Source organism: Sminthopsis crassicaudata, chromosome 1 (genome assembly GCF_048593235.1).
Source record: "Sminthopsis crassicaudata isolate SCR6 chromosome 1, ASM4859323v1, whole genome shotgun sequence".
Taxonomy (NCBI): Eukaryota; Metazoa; Chordata; class Mammalia; order Dasyuromorphia; family Dasyuridae; genus Sminthopsis; species Sminthopsis crassicaudata.
Window position 1 is genome coordinate 745321209 of NC_133617.1, and position 23798 is coordinate 745345006.

Consider the following 23798-nt stretch of genomic DNA (forward strand, 5'->3'; position numbering starts at 1 on the left):
CTCTGATTCCAAGGCCAAGCTCCGGCCTCTGAGTACCTGCCAGCCTGTGATCCTACGCTCTCAGACATGAACACTTACACACTTACTTCCAGAGTCTGGCTAGTCCCAGGTACTGAGTCTCCAGCAGGGTGGGCCGACAGCCTCGGGTTAGGTGACTTTGAGAGAATGCTAGATGGGCTCATTGAGCACTAGGGAGAAAATGAATGAAAATTAGCTGCTGTATTCTCTAGATGCTGGACAGCCTGAAAAGAAAACAGATTAAACCGGGCAAACCACAGGACAGGACAAGAGCTTGTGGGGCAGATCCATCTTCAACTGCACAATGTGGGGCATGGTTATTCGCCAGCCCCAGAGGTTTCTGGGTGATTTACTTGTTAGGAAGGTTTGTCTTCCCAGTGTCAGCTCCCCTGCTGAGGCCTGCCCCATGCCGGGAGCCTCCCATCCCTTTCCAGGGAAGATATTGGGGTCTGGCCCAGACATTCCAGCACCTCGTGATCCATTATCATAACAGAATCTAGAATTAGAATCTAGAATTAAGTCTCAGATTTTGAGCTGGAGGAAAGTGTGCTCTTAACTTCTACCCTCTTCTGTCCCATATGAGGTAAATGAAGTACAAGGCAGAGCAGCTGCCCAAGCGGTCAGAGAGTAAGGGTCTGAAGTCGGGTCCTTGACTCCTAAGTCAGGACCTCTCCCCCTACCAGGCTGAACCCCCTTTCTGATTTTCGCGTCTTTCATTGCTTTGTTGATCCCTTGCTTCCTAACTGGGCAGTAAGGACACCGTCTGCTTCTAGTCTAACCCAGCATCCAGCACCCTAAGCCTGAGAGGGCCGGACATCTTAGTGACAAGGAGATCAAAAGAGAGCCAGGGAGCCAATCTGTTCCCTCCTGAGTCCTCTTGGTGCAGAGCAGCGCTCCAACATGGGCACTTGCACAGGGCATCTCTGTGAAAAGAGAGAACTCTAGAGGGGTGGTGGGCTGTGGGAAAGGGTGTCTTTAGTTTGAAAAGCCTCACATTAAAACATGTGGAGATGTTGGGGATAAAAACACGGCTAAACATGATGACAAACCAAAATGGAAAGAAACCATTCCGCACGTGTATGAGCAGCTGTCTGCCATCCTTACCTCTGACCCCTCTGAGTGAAAATTGTCCCAAATGAGCTTGGGGTCCCTCGGTCTGTCCCACGGGCATTTCTTCTGCTCTTCCAAAGCTTTTTCTTTTTCTTTCTTCTTTAATGCAACCTGTTCATCTTAAAATAATTTTTTTTTCCTAATGAGGCACAAACTCTTTATTTTCCTAAATGCACTTTCTTTTATTAAGGCTTATTCAAGATGATCATATTTAATTTTTCCCAAATATTTCCCCATCTGTTATCCCAAATAGTCAAAGAATAGGAATGTAAAGATTAATTAAATGCTGTAAAATTAGGCTGGATTAGAACTGAACCTAAGTCAGGATAAAATACTGCATATGAAGTACAGTGCAGGGTGCTGAAAGTTAGCATCTCTGTTTTGCCACGGTCTGCAGAAAATGCTCACTGTCCTAATGTTCAAGGATCAGTTAGCCCAGGAAACTGGTTTCCTGAAAATAGTGACCCACTCATGGGTGACAGACATTGCAGGATGCACCTGGCAGCACATGAAGGCCAAGTATAACATGGCAAACCAGCTTAAGGGCACATTTCCAGGGCTAAACCTGTGCACAGGATCACACATGCCTGGTGCCCTTCTCAGCAGGATGCTCAGGAATCACAAAGGCGTTTCCAAACAAAAAGCATTTCTGTGATAGTTATCGTGAATAGTTATTTGCAGTTTACTTTTAACTCTGTATCATACAGCACTGTGATGTACTCCAATAGACAGTATTTAGTCACAAAATTCTGATGAGAATGTCCTCAAGCATTTCCGTCACCAATCCCCTCTGGCTGACTCCCCCTGCCCCCTCCTTTCTCTCCCCCACCCCATCTGCCAGTTAACCTTTTCTGAGGCTTCTTTTCCCAAGCTCTCTGCTCTAACAGACTCAGGAGCATTAAAGGTTCATTGGAGATTGAAGTCCCAGTGACATTCAGAGGCCCAGTCACACTCGAGCAGTTCAGGTGCTGTCTCCTTAGCTGGCCTGGAGCTAAACTGGGTCCATGGGGGTCTGGGATCATGACCAGACAGAGGAGCTAAACAGGGCAGATGGCTGTTGCCCAGCTCTGGCTTCAGGGGCCTCCAGCAGCCTAGGAACCCAGCACATGAACAGTCCCCCACACATAACGCGTATCTTTGCCTTGCCCTGGTCGGCCTCTCGTTATGGGTCCCTCCCCTCAAGTGCAGCCACATTGCTGTGGAAGGCCGGCTGACCAAGCTCTCCCAGGCTCCTTGCCTCAAAGCCATTGCCCTAAAGCACAAATCTGACAGGGTCACTCTGCGCTGAGCCTTTCCAGCCCACCCCCACGGGCTTCTGGGTCACACTGGCCGCTCTGGCCCCATCAGCCTCTGCAGGGGCTGCTCCCCAGGCCCAGAATGTTTTTTCTTCTGCTGCTTGGAATCCCTGGCTTCCTTCCATGCTCCACTGAGGGGCCATCTCCTATGGGAAGCCTTTCCTGAACCCCCCCCCCCCAACTTTACTGCTTGCTCTTCCTCCCAATTATCTCTTCTTCCCTGTTTCACAGACGTTAGTCTCCAGGAGCGCAAGAACTGTTTGTCCATTTTTCTCTTTATAACCAGTGCCTGGTATGATGCTTCCCAAATAGAAAACATTTATCAATGTTTTTATACTATACTCCCAAATAGAGTTTAAACTACCCAGCCAAATGACAGTATTCTAATCAACAAAATTACAACTTAAACTTTAATAAAAAGTATATAAATATATATATACCTAGCTCCTTCCTCCACTGCAATTTCTTTGCTTCCAACAAACTTTTATCTCTCTCTCTCTCCCCCAGAGTACTGAACATATCGGCTGGTTTCCATACTGTCTTTCTAGGAAACAGAAAAACAACAAAAAAAAACAGAAGCAATCTTTCTTTTATGCATTTTTGTAAAATCTGTCCCAGAAATGGTGCAGTAGCCTTTTACATCCTTTTCTGTATCCAGAATAATGGCTGCCCAGACACATAAGAGAAAAAGTCTTCTTGTACATAGGACCAATAACAAAAACAACAAAATAATAGAAAAAAGTTACATACACGGCAAATTTCTGCTCATACTGCTTAGATGTCTTCTGTTTTTTGTTTAAACCAGAGTTATTTTCATCTGGGAGAGGCGAAACATTTTCAGTTTTTTGAAGTAATCCCATAATGTTCTCATCTTTTGACTCATTAGAAAAACTGCTAAAATGTAAGTTATTTTGACCTGGGAAAATAAAATGTATCCTTTTAAGATGAATACTGGATTCCACTTGTCACATGTATACACCACATTTTCTACATGGCTGATACATTTTGGTATTTTGATCAGAAAACTTTCTCAAATATAATCCACGCCTAATTCTGTCCAGGTAACTTTCCCAGTTGACACAGAATTAATGCTCTGCTGTCACCACCACCACTGTTTCCTTCTCACCTGGCGGCTCCATTAGGGCCCAGACTAGAAAGAGATTTTTACGTAAGACTTGGAGTTATCTCCACATTCCCAAGGACCCTGTGAGCCAGAAACAGAGAAAGCCCAGCTGTCCCTCCTAATCCATCAGAGGAAGACTGTGTGATGGCGTGCACATTTGGAGGACTAGAGGCCAGAGGAGGACAGGGACAAAGAAAGGAGCAAGAGGGGGAAGATTTTCAAAGCTCCTGATGGACTTTTCTACTAAGATCTTATTTTTTCTAATAAGACTTTGTCATTTATCAGTACTCTGACTTTACAGAATAGCCAAACTACAAACATTCAAATTTAAATATAAAAACAAATACTAATGAATCTTGGATTATCTATTCAACCTTTCATTACTAACAAAGCAGAGATCATAAATGTAGAGATAACAGTAGCTATAGAAACTTAAGGTTATTAGTGTATGAAAGCAGAATTTTAATTTTCAAAATTTGAGCACGTTCTCTAAAATTTACAAGGCTTCACAAAAGTATCTTACATTTCGCTTCTTTCTTTCCATTCTCCATCTGTGAAATAGGTCTATTTCCTCGGTCGACAGCCATCAAAATCTGTTGTAATTGTTCCTCAGTTAGACAAACCAAATTATTCTTTAGCTCTTCAACTGTGATGTGTTTTTTCTGAGGTTTCTGTTTAAATACTGCAGTCTGTTTGTAATTTTTAATTCTCCATGGGTCAGGAATTTCAACGGTAATGTTTCTCTGCATACAAAGATGATCGTTATCTGTGTCGGGTCTTGAGAAACAGCTAGTTGGTGAGAAAATCCTTCTGCTTTTATCCCCTTTTGCCAGTAAAGATTCAGAAACAGTTCTACACTTCTGTAAAAGGCTTTCATTCCTGCTGTCAGTGTTCTGTGTTGATTTAAGAATATGTCCGGTCTGTGGTATTCTCAAAGGCTGGTTTGGAATCCTGGCCTTATTTCCCATCTGTTAAAATAGTGCAGTTAGATTCTTATGTGAAAAGCAATATGAAATGAAGAGCACAAGCCTGAAGTTTTCCTTGTCACGAGTCCTCCAGGTGTGGTTCTTTATGCTACTTAGTCCTGTGATTTACAGGACACTTTCCTATCCAACACTGATTCTTAACTTGCAGCCAATTTCACTTAATGGTGGCGTCAACAGCAACAGATCAGCTGGTCATTTAATTTTAGAGAAGTGGGAAAGAACTTGATTTCCAGCTGCCCAGAAGTCATCTCAACTTGGCTGTCCCAAGCTATTTCTCTTGTCACCCTCTCCCCAAATCTCCCAAATAAGGGCCCTTTCCCTATCTATCCCGTTTCTATCCAAGATACCACTATTCTTCCAGTCCAGAAAAAAATGGAAACTGGAAACTGTGGAATCATCTTCATCACTCCTTTTTTAAGGCATGAAGTGCTGGTACTTTTTATTTTCAAAATTTCTTTCTTCCCACTGGCAAAACCCTAAGACCAGACTATCATTCCTGTGGCTGGGTTCCACTCAGTCTCTGCTTCTTTCATCTTATCTTGATCAAGAAACATGAAGGGATCCTTAGAACAAGCCTAGCTTTCACCCACCTTCCCAATGGCCCCAACCCCCACAGGTGTTTTGGAACCTGGGCCTTTGCTTTAGCAGCTCTTCCTCACTTCTTCCTGGCACAGCTTGAGATTTCCCCCCCACTTTCATGCTCTTGGATTGTGTAGTTTTCCCAATCTGCATTGTCCTTTCTTTTTCTACCTGACCCTTTGAGAAAGCCACTTGTTAATCTGTGTGAGGGTCTGATTCAAATGAGACAAGAACAATAGAGAGCTAGGAATCGACCATACATTTAACATTCAAGCCTGAAGTATCTAAATAACTTCAGAAAATGCCCACTCCAGCGCCACTGGTACACTGTGACCCTGGGTTTTGGAAGCCCACGGGAATGGAGTAGTCTGACCAAGCCAGGAAGTCAGAGGACAGAAGGCTGTGTCTGCAGCCCAGTCCAAGTGTGCTGGCAATTAGATGATGAACACTTGGGTGGTTGCAACCCATGAAACAAAGAAAAATACAAGATGGACCCCAGCCCCAAGCTGGTCCCATGCAGTGATGGAAACAATGTTCAGAATCACACAGTATTTAGAGCTCTAACTCTTTTACTGCGGATACTCTTAAATGTGCGGTCCTGACCAAGTAAGCATATATTTTCAGTATACAACTAATGGAAGCAAACCACTTCACAGTTCATGTTCTTGTTAAATTAATCAGAACACAGAAGAAGTTTCAAGTAAATAGAAGTCTGAAGTTTCTCCATGGGGAGGCAAAAACAAGACTTGGTGGGCAAACTCCAAAGACAAGAAGCAACATTATTTTGTGGAACCTGTGACTAGTTCAACTCACAAAGCTTCTGAATGTAAGACAGACCACCATCAAGGAAATCATTATGATCCACCGCAAAGAATGAAGTGCCAGAGACGGTCAATAAATCACTGTACCAGATTCTTCAATCCAGACCAATGTGTGTACGGAGAGTACCCTATCAACCCAAGGAGCAAGGTGGGGCACTGTTCATCACTGTGTATCAGGGGCAGATCTCAAGGGCAGAGTATAAGAGGCACTCAGAGGCTTATTCTGCCTGAGCCTGATAACAAGGCATTGAAGGTATTGAGTAAACCTCATTAACAAGGAAAAGCCTCTTTGCTCTTGCTGATCATGCTCAAACTCGTGCACTCTCAGTCATGTCACCTGGGGACTATAAAAAGGGGATTGCAAAAGGTGGGAGAGGTTAGGGAACACTATGTAAAGAGAATAAAGACCTGTTGCTGCATACTTGAGTGACTCAGGTGTTATGTGGGGGAAGGTAGCTCTCTGATTGAGATAATCAGAGCCGAAGATGTCCGAAGACTTGGGGAAGGTAAGAACCAGTTGACAACCCTCCCCTCCCCCCCTCCGCTGAGGTGAGTAGCTGAGAGTTACCGGGAGAGGAAGAGGTGAGGAATAAAAAAAGATGATGGCAAATATGCTCAAGGCTAACTGATAATCTCAGGGCTTTTTCAGCTGCCATTCAACTTGATATTTTGGGGGCTCTGCCACACTCTATTCTGCTCTCACCCTAGGCTTCTGTGATGCTGCTCTCTTGGTCTTGTTTTCCAGTTCCCCTCTCTGTCTCCTTTGCTGAATCCTCACTTCCATCATTTGAAGGCTGTCGTGGGGCTGCCTCTACTAGTGACCTAAATGGCTCTCACATATTTAATCATCATCTCTACAGAGATCAACTACTCCCTGAGCACCAACTGTCTGCTGGACATTAAATAGGACACTAGAAAAAGGAACTCGTTTTCTTTTCCCCTGAAATCATCTTTCAGATATTCTTATTTCTGTGTGGGGCCATCTTTCTAATCCCCTACTCCCACCAGGTCCCGCCAATGTCTCAGAACTTTGGTTTAACCCCATCATTTGTCCATGCTCCTCTCAATATCAGAAGCTGCGCACCTCTCCCCTAGACTACTGCAACAGTTCAATTAATTTGTCTCCTTGCCTATGTCTAATCCCATCTCCATAAAATTGTCAAAGTGACATTCCTAAAAAACAGATCTTATTATATTCATTAAAAAATCTTCAGTGGCTCCTATTCATTAAAAAATCTTCAGTGGCTCCTATTGCCTCAAAGAGATATGACAAAATCCCTAGCCTAGTGTTTAGAGCAATTATCACAAGTTTGACTTGATTTATTCGAACAAGCTTCAGGGATGAGAAATGGGAAATGAAGGGAAAATATAAATATAGACTATGAATATCTTGAAGATATAATTAATGGGAAGTCAGGGAATTAGATTGGCATCCACCGACTGACTGTTAATGCCATAGAGGAAGGCTTCTAGTATATCAGGAAGTTTATTTTACTTAGAATTTTTGGAAAGGAAGTAACATAAATCACAAAAAATGAGAAGACAGTGAATTACCTGGAACTTTCAACTAGATTTTTTGTTTGTTTGTGTGTGTGTGTGGCTACTATCTATTTTATTTTTTTAAGTAAATTTAGTGAGTGTCTTTTGTACCCTAATGGATTTGACTTTGCAGCAAAGAAGAAATCAAGGAAACATATGCTGAATCTTTCTGATAGCAGCATTCCCTAGCCATAATCTATCTATGGAAAGGATCATATTATAGTAAGAAAGAGACAATGACTAAATAAATATAAGGGCATGTAAAGTATCTTACAAGGAAAAAGAGACATTCATGATATGGTTTTAGATCTGTAAACATTTAACTCAGGAATCCCGGAATAGGGAGTTTTTCATTCTTTGCGCTGGGTATTCCCATCACCTGAGGGAGTGCTTGAAATCAGTGGTTGCTACAGTTGAGGCAATTACACATTAGTGGTTGCACAATTGATTGGTACCTACAACAATTACCCTTACAGGATTCTGAATGATGAAATTAGGGTAATGGAAGGTCCTGAATGATGAGTATAAACATATGAAGGATTTTTGTATTTAAGAAGCTCAGACAATGATTTAATATATGCAATAAAAACTGGGAGATCTAGAACACAAAGACATGTAATCCAGGATATCTAATCTAGGTGATCTGAAACACAAAGACACATAATCCAAGTTGGTTAATCCAGGTGATCTAGAATACAAAGACCCACAATCTGGGCAATTTAGAACACAAGGACCCATAATATGGACTATTTAGAACACAGTCACATAATCTGGGATAGTTAATCCAGGAGATCTAGAACACAAAAACATGGAATCTGGAAGACCTGTGTCTTTGTGTTCTAGATCGCCCGGATCAGCCACCCCAGATTACATCACTTTGTGTTCCAGATCCTGTATAATGCTAACAAATAAAAGTTTTACTTTTTTCTAATCCCAAACCTAACCAATATATTTAAAAATGATAAAGGCTTACAATTTATCTCAAGTAGAATTATTTTTACCTTTCTTTGAAAGGATAAACAATTAAGATATTCTAAAAATTAAATGATTCCCCGTCCCCTCTCTCCATTTTGCAATCTATTTTGGTCTGGCTTTAAATTATAAATTGACTATGCAACTGGGTTTAGCTTTAGAGCTCATGGGACTGAGAGGATCAAGGGACCAGGCAATATTGATAGAAAAGTTACAGACACCACATTACTGTCTTTCCTAAGTGTAAAGAACTAGGAATCATCCATGAAAATTTTCTTCGTCTGTGAGAATATCTCTAGTACAGACTTCTAGGCAATTAAAAAGTCTAGAGGTAGAAACCACCCTTGCATTAAACTCTATAATAATCTCTCTCTGAAATGGTCCAAAGCCTTCACCACGTTTTTGCTTGAGCCTATTACTAAAAAGAACTTAGAACAGCGATAACATTTGTACATGCTCATATTTCGAAAGAAGGACCAAGAGTTTTGAAAATACTAGGGAATCAAACCTCCAAGTGACCCTTGTTAGAAGCGCAGCAAAGAGAGAGAGTTCAATATTATTACAGTACAGCTTCTCAAGATTTGTTATCTTATTTGTATAAGCTACTGCTATCTTTATGTTATAGTAATAACCTAAGAATCAAGAAGACTTCCTCCAAATAATATTTCTAAAACTCATTAACTGAGTGATCATTTAGGTCATTTGCTTCTATGTAAAAACTGTCTTGGAGCTGTATCTTAATTTCCCTCATTTTGACCGCATCTGCATGCTATAGTTAAAGTTTCCAACTTATGTTTTTGCAAAAACATTTGAAAAAGCACCTCCTGCTATTTGGTAGAGAAGAAAGCATGATGTGGTTGAACTAGGAAACAATCAAACAATGTAAACTGAGCAAACAACTGAGTTTTAAGAGCTGCTGCTAAAGCCTCAGTGACAGTCAGGATGAGGTCTCTTGGGATCTGTGCTCATAAGAAAAGCTGAAATGGAGTCCCAGCTCTCATTGGACAGGGGACACTGACCTGGGAGAAATGGTAGAGTAGAGGAGAGGCAGGATCCAAAGTTGGTATTAGCAGGCTGGAGTATCTAACGAAATAAAATTCAATAGGAATAACTATAAAGTTTTAGGCTTTCAAGTCAAACAAAGAGAAGACATGTCTGAAAGGCTGGTGGACTGCAAGCTCATGAATAAGTAGTGGGAGGGGTAACTTTAAAGGTAAAGACCATCCTGGGCTATAAGAGCAAAGGGCTCGGACTTCTGCACATTGCAGAGGATTTTCTTCTGGATAGTCTAAGTCAAATGAAGCTTGGCTAAAGGATCTGGGTGGGGACATGTTTAGGCCAGAGAAGAGAAGACTAAAGAAGGGAACAGGATCTTTATCTTCAAGTGCTATCTTGATGAAGAGGGATTTGATTTCTTCTGTTTGACCCTAGCTAGGAGCAATGGCAAGAAGGTGCAAAGTGAAAACGTGTGTATTTGTTGTCAAGAAAACTCTCTAGTAATTGGTCTTGTACAAAAGTAGAAAGGTCTCTCTTGAAAGAATGTGGACTCTACCTTGTTGGTAGAGGTCTGAGGTCAGAGGTTACATATCCACTATATTGCACAAAAACACAACAATGTCAGCTTGGTGAAACAGTAGGTAGGGCACTGGTCTGGAGTGAAGAAGACTGGAATTCCAATATAGCATTAGAAACTTACTAGTTATATGACCTTAGGCAAGGTCACTGCTGTCTGCCTCAAGTTTCCTCCACTGTAAAATGGAGATCACAGCATCTCCCCCCTCAGGATTGTTGTGAAGATTAAATGAGATCATAATTCTAAAGCAATACCCAATGCCTGGTATGAGAAGCACTAGATGTCTATGTCTATATTTCTGTCCATCCATCATTCATCCATCTCTCTCACAGATAAGTTAGCACCATAGCTAGGTTAAAATGGCAAAGACAGACTTGTGTCTCAAGAGCTGGAGGTGAAGCTGTACTAAAAATGATTTCCCAAGTGGGCCAAAGGGATGGCAAAGATTAGTTCTGGAAGAGAAGAGGAAGAATGTCAAGTTAACAAGCATTTTAGTAAGTTTATTACTAAGCTTACTAAGTGCCAGGAAGTTAAAAAAAAAAAAAAAAAAAGAGAGAGAGGAAAAATAGAGAGAAAGGCACAAAGAACAGAGTACATGCGCAGCTCTTTTGGAGAATGGTAGCAAGAGCACAGTGACTGCAGGAAATATCTCAAAAGAACGGAAAATGAGCATTATATGAAAGCAAGAGATTTGATGTAAGAAAATAAACAACTCAATGAGAGGGAAGAACGAAAATAAAGGGACATAAACGGGGCTTAAAGTAAAAGCATGCTTCCCCCCTCCCCCTTAAAGACCTCCAGAGCAATGCTTTGGGAAAAAAAGAGAAAACAACCACATTCTTGGTATAGTTCAACTTTAAACAAAGTCTGAGGTCCCAGAAGCAACCTGGATGACCTCTCAGGAGTACTTTAATTCTCTTATTCTTAATGTAAAAGTTATGAAAACAATTTTAAGAACTGTATTTGATGCTAGTCAGAGGGATACAGTAAAAATTAATTTGCTTACCTTTGTGCCAGTTTTTGGTTTACGTTCTACAAAAGAGAAAAGGGGAAAAGTTATTAACAAAAACAGTTAAAATACTGAGAAAGCATTTTTATCAAAATTAATTTAAAAAACATTTTAAAGGTAGAAAACAGCATAAACCTGTGGCTCTTCTTTGAGAAGTAGTTTCATTTCTACAGTTACCAGAATAAGCATTTTTCTATTATTTAATATTAGGGCTTTCAAAGCAGATTACTAAAGAATTGACAAAAGAACCCCAAATCCTCACATCATGTGCAGACTTAATGGGGGAGGGGAGGGAAAAGGCCTCTATTTGGGTAAGATGACAATTTTCTAGAAGCCAAGGAAGAATATTTTTGCCTTACTGTCCATCTTAGTCATATTTCAAGTAATAAGATAATAATTGTCACTACAAAGGGCAGAGAATTCATGGGACAAGATATATAATAAGCTGACAATAGCAATTCTCTATGAAACAGAAATGATGAGAAGTCTTTATCAAATTAATTCTACATTTAATATCTTATAATATAAGCCAAACTTAGAAAATGCATACAATAATTCAGCAGCAAGTGTCATCACAAGATAATACACACTAAGACTTCTATAATGCAAAAACATAAATGTGGAATTAAATTTCATTTGTAACTCATCAGGAAACAGGATACCCCATTCCCAAAGCGAATAAATACAATATTTTCATGAGTCATGGTAAGTGCTATAAATTTACAAATTCAATGATAAAACAAATTAAGTAATACAGTCTCAAACTTAATCCAAGTATCCAGATAAAAGCAAATGCTCAAGCACTGAGTGCCATTACTAGCATTTTAAAAGTGGAAATGTAAACGACAGGTGTAACCCAGGCTAGAGTTAATAAAAGCAAAATAGCACCAAATATAATAATAAGGCATTCATTTAAAACTCAAGTTGCCTGGAATTTTTTTGTGTGTATTTGTAAGCCTCTAAAATAATCTCAGTTATAATTATAAAAGCACCGTACCATATGAAGCCAATATTAGTTTTGTTTTCCCATCCAGTAATTCTGTTTCAAGCTTTAATCCATCCCTATGAAAACAGAAAGTTGAACAATGAACCCTTACATTAGAGTAGGCTTACTAACCAAAAACCCTAATTTGAATGATGAAAAGTATTTGTTGTGCAATTAAACATGAAATTATTGTAAATGTCACCCACACCAAGATTTATTACTGGTTTATTTAGATTATTAAAAATTTTAACATGACAAAGACTTTTAAAATGTCACAATAAAATTTTCATAACATTTCTCACTGAATAGGCCTTGATTTACAAATGCTATCTAATTAGTAAATTATTCTTCTTATTGTTATTAATGTAAGCTACTGGAGAATCATCGATCTCCTACAAGATGTGTAGCCTACAGAGCACCAGCAATGCAGCCAATGACACTTTAAAGCATCATTAAGAAAGGGCCAGGTACCATGGTAGGCAAAATCAGATACCAATGGCCCCTGCTCCCCATCTCTTCCCATAATTCTACCACTTAGCCATCTAGGTCCTTAGTAAAGAGAGACAATAGCCCTTTTGGTTTATTTTGTATGGACAAACCAGAAGGGTAATATTCTATTTCAGAATCCAACATGAGGAAGTAATGTTACCTGACTTGACTTTTAAAGACAGAAATCCCCAATGAGAAATAAAATAATTGCTATAATAATATCCGAGTTTTATATGAGAAAACATCTGGAGTCAGATGAGGCGGGGTATAATGGAAAGAACACTGATCTTCAAGTGTGAAGACCTCAGCTGTGGCCTCAGTTCCAACCTTCCTTACTATGGGGCTTTGGGGAAGTACACAACCTCGCCATGTCAAAAGGAGAGAATGAGAACTTTCAAATCACGAAGTGCTAAAAAAAACCCTGGGTTGTCTTGACTTGTAGAAACAAAGATACAACTCCCACGAATTTATCAGAGGGGACAAAACATACACAACTCAAAGCAGAAAAATCTGAAAGATTAGGAAGATGGACTCCACTGTTAAAGACAGCACACTTTAATATTCAGCAAGGCCTAAAGCTATCATAGGGCAGAGCACTGGGCCTGCAATCAGGAAAGCTCATCCTCCTGAATTCAAACCTGGACTCAAACACTAGCCTTGAGACCCGGGCATATCCCTTCATCCTGCCACAGTCTCCTCTTCTCTAAAGTAAATTGGAGAAGAAAATGGCTAACCATTCCCCTCTCTTTGCCAAGAAAATCCCAAATGGGATCACAAAGGTCGAACGTGGCTGAACCAGCAGCACAAAGCTTTATGAACTTTAAAAAATTTTTTTTTTGAGGCTGGGGTTAAGTGACTTGCCCAGGGTCACACAGCCAGGAAGTGTTAAGTGTCTGAGACCAGATTTGAATTCAGGTCCTCCTGACTTCAGGACCGGTGCTCTATCCACTGCGCCACCTAGTTGCCCCAAAGCTTTATGAACTTTTACCCACATGAATTACCACAGTAGACAATGGGACATGTGGCATGGAAGCCTCCCCCTCCGCTATCACCGAGGGCCTGTGATGTTTGGTATTGGGAGGATGCTTACTTTTGGGGAGCATTCTCTTTGATGGACCAGCTCACAAAGTACTCATTAGTTCTCATCACGTGATAATCTCCTTATTTGGAAGGAAGGAAACAGCATTTACTAAGACCCTCAAGTGCCTACCATGTGCCATGCACTATTCTAAGCATTGTATAAAAGTTAACTCATTTAATCTTAGCAACAGCTCTGGGAGGAAGGTGCTATTAAGATGCCCATTTTACAGATAAGGATACTAAGGCAGGCAGAGGATTTGAGCTCCCCTAGTAATCTGCCAAGCTTTCTGAGATACTTAGGTAGAGGATGTATCCCTGCTCTAGAGGTATTCCTGTCTGTTAATAATTCTGTGGGTCAACTACTCCAGACCACCAGCTCACCCTCTGGGCATGTCTCCAGGATCTTTCCTACCACTAAGTCCCAGTGAGTCTGGGGCAGTCTGGCCAGTCTCAAAACCTACCTCTCACACACTGCGTGACTGATTCTCAATCTCTTTTTGTTCCTCACCTGCAAAACGGGGAAATAATTTCTGAACACTCCACCCACCTCATGTTGGGGTTGTGAGGTGGTCAATAAAAGGGTGAGCGGTTAGTATTATTTGAGAAGTCAATTAGACTAGAAAATAAAACACAATTTTTTTCTGATTGCCATTCAGTGAACTGAACAAATTGGGAAACGTCCTTCTTTGTTCAGAGCCGAGGGCCTTTGAGTCTCTTCTAATCAGGCTTGTGGTTCTTTTTCCATTATTTAGAAACTCGGAGCCTGTTCACTCAGCTGTCAAACAGGGATAATATTGGCATTACACCTGCCTCCCAGGGCTTTGGTAAAAAAAATTTTGTGGGTAAACCTTCATGTGCCTTGGAGACATGGACTAGGATTCTTCCTTAAAAAGGCAGGGAATCAGGGTTTCTTGTGGTTTTCTTACTCTTTATAAGCAGACCATGGCTTTTTTCATTAATTTTTCTCATTCTTAGAAGTAAATATGTTTTGAGAAACATTTAGTGACAGAAAGTGAGCGTGGCTGTTCTAGGAAGTCAGGCTTTTTTCTTTTCACAAATCAGACCCTGTACATAGTTGGGAAAAGACCAGCATTTTTGCACCAAAAGGCCTAGCTCTCAGCACATTTTTGGGGTCTGTAGATGATATAGTCCTCAGTGAATGTTTTTGAGTGCTCAATTATAATGAAACTACTTTACTCTCTTTAATCAAAGTTGGGATGTTTTCCTGCTAAAGCTTCAAAATAAATGATGACATATGATCAGTCTGGGCTGTGTGGTTTTCGCTCTGAAACAATACCTGAGTATGAAATGAAGGAAACCCCGAGTAACAGCTTTACAAAGTGCTAAGACTTGAAGGTCCTGGAAGTCATGGTGAGCAGGAAGAACATGTTTCAACACCTGACATTCTCCTGATGATGCCATGTTGCTATGACGCACGGAACACCTCACTCTCTAAAGAATCAAAATGACTGGCAACTTAAAGAAAAATGCCAAGACACACAGAGGGCATCACTATTCTAACAAGACATCAAAGGTGAGCAGAGAACATGGTCTTGTCCTGAGAGAGGGGAGAAGCAGCAGCTCAAGGGAACACTAATACTGCCAAGAGTCAGAGAGAAGGGCCACGGGTGTTGGCGGATATGTTCACATTCATTTAAGACAGAATTATTTGAGCACATCTTCCTCAATACTTTATTTGACTGTGACCCCTAGAGAGGAGGGAAGAAAGGGAGGAATGAAGGGAAGAATGGAGGGAGGGAGGAAGGAAGGGAGGGAAGGAGAGAGGAATCCGTGTTACTCAGTCCTCAGTAGGGCAGCTCCTATTCAGAGGTCACTTCGCTTGTCCTTCATTCTCAAAGATAACTGTGACATTAGGGAGGGGATGCCATGACATAAAGGTGAACTGGATTTGAATGGGAGAAGCTGCCGCAGCCTTTTTAAGCTGAGGTCCTCAATAGGTCTCAGTTTGACCGAGCAACGCCCGTTTGGTGATTAAGACTTGGTAAGGAATGAGTCAAAGAGAAGGCCGAGGTCTCCCGCTGCATTTGGGGCCATCTCCATCTGGCCACTGGACCAGAGCTCTGGAGGGGACACTGAGGTGGACGAGCTTGGCCAGCCCTCTCTCCCTTGGATCCAGTTCACCTCTATGTCACGGCATCCCTCCCTGATATCCTGCTTGTCTCTGAGAACGAAGGACAAGCAGCAAACCACAACACCCTGACTCTAAGCTCCCTGAGGCTGCGGAGCCCCAGGCCAGCCTCACAAAACACCTTATTCCTTGTAGCTAGTTTCTATATGAAGAAAGGCAAGATCCCTGGGGATGGAATCCGGGCTCGGAGGCTGCAGATCCTCCCCGACATCCAGTTACCGCCCCCGCCCCCAAGACTGAACTCATGGCTTGCTGTTTCCCTTCTTCCAGACTCTCTCCTCTCCACTCAGGGACAGAACCGCTAACAGCTTCCTCCTGGTGATGGGACACAAACTTCTCCGTTGGGGAAGCTGAGCCCTTTGACGGCGGCTCCGGTTCCCCTCTCAGCAGACGGCCGGCTGCTTCTCGGCCCCCACGTTCAGCTCTTGTCCAAGGGCTACTGCCCGCCCCTGCCTCTGGAAGCTTCTCTCAAAGCCCAGTTCGCGTGTTTCCAAAAGGGGTCTTTCCTGATCTTCCCCAGCTGTCTGTGCACTCCCCTTAAACAAGGCCGTAGTTACTCTGAAAGTTGCCTAAATGACATACTCAACGTCAAACAGCTTGGCCTCCTAGGGAGGGGTAACTGAGAATCTGGAACTCAAGATTGAAAAAAAAAGTGGTTAATGGGGCGGCTGAGCGGGCTGTGGGAAGAGCCCCAGCCCTGGTCAGGACTGAAACCTGGCCTTAGATACTGGTTGTGCAACTCTGGACACGCCATTTAATCCTGACTGCCTCAAAAAACCCAAACCAAAACAAACCCAGAAATGGACGTTCAATATAATGGGAAAAAACTAAGAGCATCCCCTCCCCCCCCCCCAAAAAAGTAAGAAAAGTTCTGCCTAAAGTTCTACCAAAAAAAACAACCAAAAAAAACCCACGGGGGCCCCTGCACCAACCCCCACCTCCAGCGACCTCTGGAGTCAGGAAGAGCCTCAAACGCTTCCTGGCCAGAGGACCTGGAGCCAGACCAATCGCGGCCTCAATCCCTTCAGCTGGGACCCGGTGAGGAACAGCTCCCGGGCTGGCACACAGTAGGCACTTAACGAATGTTCTTGCCTTCCCTTCCCCTCCCTCGTCAGAAAGTCCCCTGGAAACCTCTGGAAGCCCATCCCCACAGCTAAGGGAAAGGAAGATGGAAGAGCGAGAGATGGGGCAGATCTGCACCTTCGGGGCGAGGAAGAGAAGCGGCAGATCTCGGTCTGAAGGGCCAGCCAGAGATCTCCTCGCTGCCTCCTGCTCAGCCCCGTCTGGCCTTGCTCACAGAGCACACCAAGGGCCTCCTGGGGAGCCCTGCGGGCCGGACACCAAGGAGGACGCCCCTCGGCTCCGCCAGCCCGTGTGGGAGGGGTCCGGCCGTGGCAGAGCGAGGGGGGCCCTGGGAACCGAGCCCGTCCAAGTCCCCCCGGCGCGTCTGTCCGCGGCATTTCCTTCGGATAGACGCTGTTTCTCCCCGCTGGAAGACTACAGGAAGTTTCTGGAGCATCTGTCTCCAGCATCACAGCACCCTCATTCTCTCTCTCTCTCTCTCTCTCACACACACACACACACACACACACACACACACACACACACACACACACACACACACACACACACACACACACACACACACACACACACACTCACCACGCACGTGTTACACTCCCATCCCACACATAAAACACATCACAGCACTACACTAACCACGCGCACATGGCACGTTCCACATCACACGGATCACTTCCACGTGTATAACACAACACGTCACTCACGTATCACCCTCATCTCCCTCGCGAGTAGCGGACACGAGAGGGCGGGGCCACGGCCACGTGACCTCTCGCCCCCATCCCCAGCGTCCCGTGACCGGGGCGCACACCCCGCCCTCCCACTTAGCTGAGTGAGGATCCCGGCGTTGCCCGTCTCAGCCCCTCACGCTCAGAAGGCAAACTCCAGCAGGGTCCCGGCCGGGCACACAGTCAGTACTTTATTGAGGCTGCCAGCCTGTGGGGCCTCCCCGTCCCCCCGAAAGTGACAGAAACCCACAGTAGGCGCTCAGTCATTGAGACATCCCTCCTTCCTCCCATAAGCCCTCCCCCCTTAGGGCAGGACCGAAGTGCACAGTAAGCGCTCAGTGGGGGCAGCGGGTTGGTGAGGAGGGCCGTGCGCCGCCCCCCGCTTGCCCAGGAACACACAGTAGGCGCACAGTCGCGTGCGCGGTCCCCCTCCTCCCCGAGGGCGGGGCGGGCCCCGGGGGATGCCAGGAGCCTCGCTCCGAATACGGCTCTGGTCCGCCCGGCTCGGGTTATTTTTCGGTTCCTCGGCCGGAGCCCGGGCCTCTCCGCTTACCCCAGGTTCATGGCCCCGAGAGGGCACGAGCCCCGGCCTCTCCCCGCACGTTGGACAGGTCTCCCGCCGCAGGAGCCTCTTTCTCCTGCCCGACGCCGCGGCCGCTGTCGTCGTCGCCACAGCCGCCCAATAAGCATAGTAGGTACGGGCTGCCGGTGCCGGGGTTCGGAGCCAATCGGAGACGGCGATACTCCGGGGTGTATCCGGCTGCGAGGGATGGGGCGGAGCGCGCCGCGGATCTGGCCCCGCCCCGCGCGCTCCAGCCCCGCCCCGTCCTGGAATCTAGCTCCGCCCTAGGCCCGCGAAGCGATTGTTTCCGAACCCGCGGGAGCTGCCCAGGAGGAGACCAGACGACCCACGACCAGCCGTCCCCGAGCATTTATTAGGCACCTGCTGTGTGTGCGATCTTTGCTCGGGTTGGGGGACGAGCGAAACACTGCTTGCCTTCTCTATCTGGTCCAAGAGAATGAATGAACGGGCGCGTGCGCGAGCTTGTCGGGAGCGTCTCCTGCCCGCGGGCCACGAGCGGGCGCCCGCGACCTCCCGCCTCCTCCGGCCCGTAGCCTGAGGCTCGCAGTCCCGGCGTGTCCGAGGAGGGCCCTGGACTCGGGCCGAGCCTGTCCGTCAGAGCCGGGGTGGCTTCAAGCCCCGCCCCACCCCCCTCCGAGCCACCGGAGGGAAGGCGCCGTTGGGTCCCCCTTCTCCAATAACCTGATGCTGCCGTCATTCCCAGGCTCCCAGCTCCGAGTCCTTCCTCCTCTGTCTCCTCCTGTCCCCCCAGTGGCCCCCGGACATCCCCCCGCTCCGTCTCCGCTGTCCCCCTTCCCTGCAGCCCCGACCTCGGCCCTCCCGGCTGCCTGGAAGGGCCCACCTGGCATGGGAAGCTTCCCCAGCCCCTGTCAAAGCCCCTCTGTGCCCTTGGCTTGTTTGTCCGGAGTCCGAAATCCCGGCGCGCGGCCGCCGAGTGTCGCCCCTCAGGTCCCTGCATCTCAGCACTTCCTGACACACAGTAGGCTCTTTAAAACGTTTCTTGGCTGATAACACAAAAACGAAGTCCTCCCTCCCTCCCGTGGTGGGTGCTCCTGAGCTCACGTACACACATGAGAACACGAAAGGTAGACGCGTCCTGCTTTAGGGAAACTTCCTGCTTGTTGCACAGATCCTCCACGAGGGAAAAACGTGGCAAAAGTCCTCCCCCCGTGAGGCTGTATCGGGATCCAGAGCAGCTGGGTTCGCCTGAGACACGGAGCCCGATCCGGTCTGTGACATGGGAATAATAATCGTATCTAAAAATGCCCGGGGGTTGTGCGGATAACAGGAAGTGATTTCTGGAAAGCACTTGGAGAACCTCGAAGCGCCATAAAAACGCTGGCTCTGGGAGCAGGGAACGGAGGGAGCCGCGATCCTGGGATATCGGAGCGCACCTGGAGACAGAGCCATCCGTGGGCCCGGTCCTCGCGGCGCAGGGACCGCCCACGGGGAGGACATTCACTCTGTGGTAAACCTTTAGAAATGAGGAGGAAGCCAGCCGACCTCTTATGCCTCGGACTTTTTTTTAAACAAACAGCGCTTAATCTCATTTAATCATCCTGCTCCATAGTATAGTCAGGAGAACACAAAAACCTGGGAGTTGGTGACTTTTTGTCTTTTTTGTGGCTCCTGTGAAGCTCCTTGAGGGAAGAGACTCTTTGTACCGGGCACACAGTGCGTTTGTTGATTTACTGATTAACTCATCGGGACTCGGTTTCCCCCGCTGTAAAACCACGGGATTGGTTCAGATGACCTTCGAGGCTCTGTTTGCTTAGAATCCTGGGATTTCCCACCATTGCGGCTGCTCAGCATCCCCACTGTCCACACCTTTGTCAAGCAGCCACTTGTGGGTGCTGCTGTATCAGGCATTGTGAATGTCTGCGAGCAGGCAACACGCGGAGCACCGCCCCCGAGTGCGCTATTCAGAGTATCGGTGGGGGCAATCCCAACAGGGATATAGATATACACACACACACACACACATGTATACATAGACATATACATATTCATGTATAGACATATACATATATACACATACATATTCATATATACATGTACACATACATATTCATATATACATACATACATGTACACATACACATTCATATATACATATACATACATATACATATTCATGTTTAGACATATACATATATACACATACATATACACATACATATTCATATATACATGTACACATACATATTCATATATACATATTCATATACATACATATACATATTCATATATATCTACGTATACATATTCGTATATACATATATACATATTCATATATACACATATGCATATTCATATATACACACATATATATATATACACACACACACACACACACACACACACATATATATATATATATATATATAAATTTTTTTTTTTTTTTTTTTTTTTTTTTTTTTTAAAGACTGGGTCTCTCTCTTGCGCCTGCTGAAATGCAGTGGCCACTCCCAGGCCAATCCCACTCCTGACGGGTACTCGACTTTCTGTCTGGGCTGCTTTATCCTCCGAGGCAGCCGAGAGCTCATTCCCCAGCTTCCTCCCTCTTTAGCCCGGCTGGGCTCACCATTTTTGGTACCAGACAGTGCAGAGTCCCCAGGTAGCTTTGCCTGCCGCACCAACCAGCTGCCATCAATCACCCTCCCTAGTAGCAGGGATTAAAGGGTACTCTTCTACATCCAAACTCAGGGGCAATTTCTGGATGCATCTTTAGGAAAAAACAAAGATGAGTAAGGAAAAGAATAAATAGCATTTATATAAACACTGGCCTATGCAAAAGCACTTTACAAATATTCTCTCACTTTATACTAGTTAATAACCTTAGGAGATAAGTCCTGTTTATTATCCTCATTTTTACAGACGAGAAAATTGAAGCAGACAGAAGTGGTGACTTGCTTAGAGGCACGCAGTATCTACGGCAGAATTTGAACTGAGGTCTTCCTCATTCGAGCTCCAGAACTATATCTACAATGCCATTTAGTTGATTCAAAAAAAAAAAAATTAAAAAAAGAGAAAGGAAAACAATTGGTATAATCTTGGGCTGGTTATTTAAAATCCCCAAGCTTCAGCTCCGTCATCTGTAAAATTAGGACATTGGGATGGACAGTTCTGGAGATTATTTTTTAAGCTTTATAGTACACGATGGTACAATCCTGCAATCTCTGCTGCCCAGGAGCGAGGATCTCTTGAGCTCAGGTGCTCTGAGTGGTAGATCAGGTGTTCACGCTAAGTCTGGGATCAATATGGTGAGCTCCTAGGAGAGTTGAGGAGGCGGGCACCAGGTTCTCTAAGGAGGGAAAAACTGGTCCAGGTGTGAATGGTCACGCCAGCTTCTGTGCAAGACTGGTAGGAGCCCTTGCACTAACATCCTAAGCAAGTTAAAGATCCAATCATAAGCAAAACTCTTCAACCCTAACACTTCCTTTCCAAAAATTTTGTGGGGGATAAGTGAAAAGGAAATAAAAGAGTTTAATCAAACAAGGAATAAAAATGCTACAAGTATTATTATACTCTGATAACACAGAGCTCTTCATGGTTCACAAAGCACTTAAAGATTTTATAAAACCTACCTTGACTTTCCGACTTCCATATTTTTATGACTGGAACCACCATCATCCTTTTAAGATCTTGTCCTAAATGCACAACTGTCCAAAGTCACTTCCCTTCTCCCAGAAGTTCTAGTGCCTCACTGTCTCTAGTCTCTTGGGTAAAACACGGATTCTCCCTCTCCTATCAATCACCTATCCCCCTGGCATTTCAAGCCTTTCACAAACTGGCCCACGGCTCCCTTTCTAGACGTATTACACCTGATTATCTTTCATCTCCTCAGTGGAGCAGTCAAATCAACCTTCTCACACATATTTTTCCAACTCCCATTTCTGAACTTTTGCCTTGTTATCCCTCTTGCTTGAAAAAACTTTTCCCCTTCTCATTCCTAATTGACTCCTAACTGAATTCAAGACCCAATTTATATTCTGAAAGCAGGAGTACAGCAGTTTTCCAAAACAAATTAAAATGATAGCAGAATAGAGATCTCCCTCAACATCTAGGAGATCTGGGTTCAAGTTCTGTCTCTGATACATACTGGCTGTGTGACCTATTTAACACCAAAGAGTTTCTCGGCAACTCTTTTATAACTAAAAGTTTCAAAGATGTTGCCCCACCTGCCTTGATAGAAGGAGCTTCCTCACAGTTTTCCCGTGCTGATGAAAATAAAAAAAATTCAGTCCTTCCTCTCCTATCAATCACCCAGAGTATCATGGAGAGGTCCAATCATGTTACAATTATAAAAATAATCATAAAATAATGTTATTGATGTGATGGGTAGGTTCGTCTTAAAGCATGCAAAGCATACAATAGTATCTCTTATTTATTGAGAAATAATCATAAATTAAAATCAAATAAATAATAAATGAAAATAATAATAAAATAACATTCTTATGATTATGATTTATTTTTATGCTGGCCAAAAAGATTATGTGGAAAACTCACACCGAGCAGCTAGTGCTCACAAGGTTATCAGAAAAAGCAATACAAGGACACTCTCATGATCTCACTTAAGAACTTTAGAATGGGGCAGCTAGATGGCACAGTGGCTAGAATGTCGGCCCTAAAGTCAGGGGGACCTGAGTTCAAATTTGGCCTTAGACACTTAATGTATTCTAGGTGTGTGACCCTGGGCAAGTCACTTAACCCCAATTGCCTCAGCAAAAATAAAAAAAGAACTTTAAAGTAGATTATATGACATGGTAGATACTGGCATAGGACTGCCCAGCATGGTGTGCCCTTATCAGAGAAGGTGCCGTGCTGTATGAGCAAAGCAGAATTGAATTAGCCCAAAAGAAATGTGAAATGCACAAAGTTAGAGAGTCCATCCCAAATGTTTATAAGTGCTATGTGTGTTCAATCTGTAGCAGAGCACTCCGAGCTCCTATTGGTCTGATCAGCCACAGTTGGACACACTATAACTCGACTCTAACATAGGGATGTCATTTTGGTCCTCTTCAAGAACATAGGACATTAAAACATGATACCATTCATGATGTTTCTATTTCTCTACATTTTCAAACTATTAATCTACATGGATATTTTATTTTTGTAATAACTACAGCAGAGAATTCCATTCTATACACATAAGATATCCTGTAAGGTAGGACATTTTTATCACTTTATTTGATAAACCTTCACATTTCCCTGTAATCAAAACAGAAAATGACTTTCAGGTTCAAACTCTCATTTTAGTGTATTGATATATATATGTCTTTTGTGTTCAGATTAAGACCGACCAAATGTATCATATTTGTCCAGGGAAGTTAGGTTCCTTATGCATTCATTACTAGTTAAAAATATTACTTAAAAATAAACTGAGAAATGGTTTTTTAAGAGTGGTAATGGAACAATAAGCAGATCTCTGATTCACTTCTATTTTGTCTGTAGGATGAATGTTTTTCAGATAATAAAATATAAAAAATATGACTGTCAACTTTTTATCCATAGTTTTACCTTTTCCTTATATAAATCACTTTTTTTTTCTTCTGGATCAGAGTATAAATTTGAGAACCTGCCCTTGATTTATTTGGAAGTCTCAGGTTTTCCAAAATAATCACTAAATAAATTTCAGAAGAACATTTTTGTGATAAAATAAAATAAAAAAATATCACT

At 43.8% G+C, this 23798-nt stretch overlaps 1 protein-coding gene across 5 annotated transcripts in view; it reads right to left on the reverse strand.

Moving 5' to 3' along the window:
* CCDC66 (coiled-coil domain containing 66) overlaps nt 1-18235 on the reverse strand; it is a 43747-nt gene extending 25512 nt beyond the window's left edge. The window contains exons 1-8 of one of the 5 annotated variants that reach the window (XM_074284423.1): nt 18090-18235; nt 12023-12087; nt 11023-11048; nt 4070-4514; nt 3174-3339; nt 2864-2967; nt 1123-1247; nt 87-188 (exon numbers count right to left, since the gene is read on the reverse strand). In XM_074284423.1, the coding sequence (XP_074140524.1) occupies nt 87-188; nt 1123-1247; nt 2864-2967; nt 3174-3339; nt 4070-4514; nt 11023-11048; nt 12023-12087; nt 18090-18226 (1170 nt within the window). In that variant the 5' untranslated portion in view covers nt 18227-18235. The other 4 variants (XM_074284424.1, XM_074284426.1, XM_074284427.1 and 1 more) reach the window with 4 other exon arrangements.
* Between the last annotated feature and the right edge of the window lie 5563 nt (nt 18236-23798).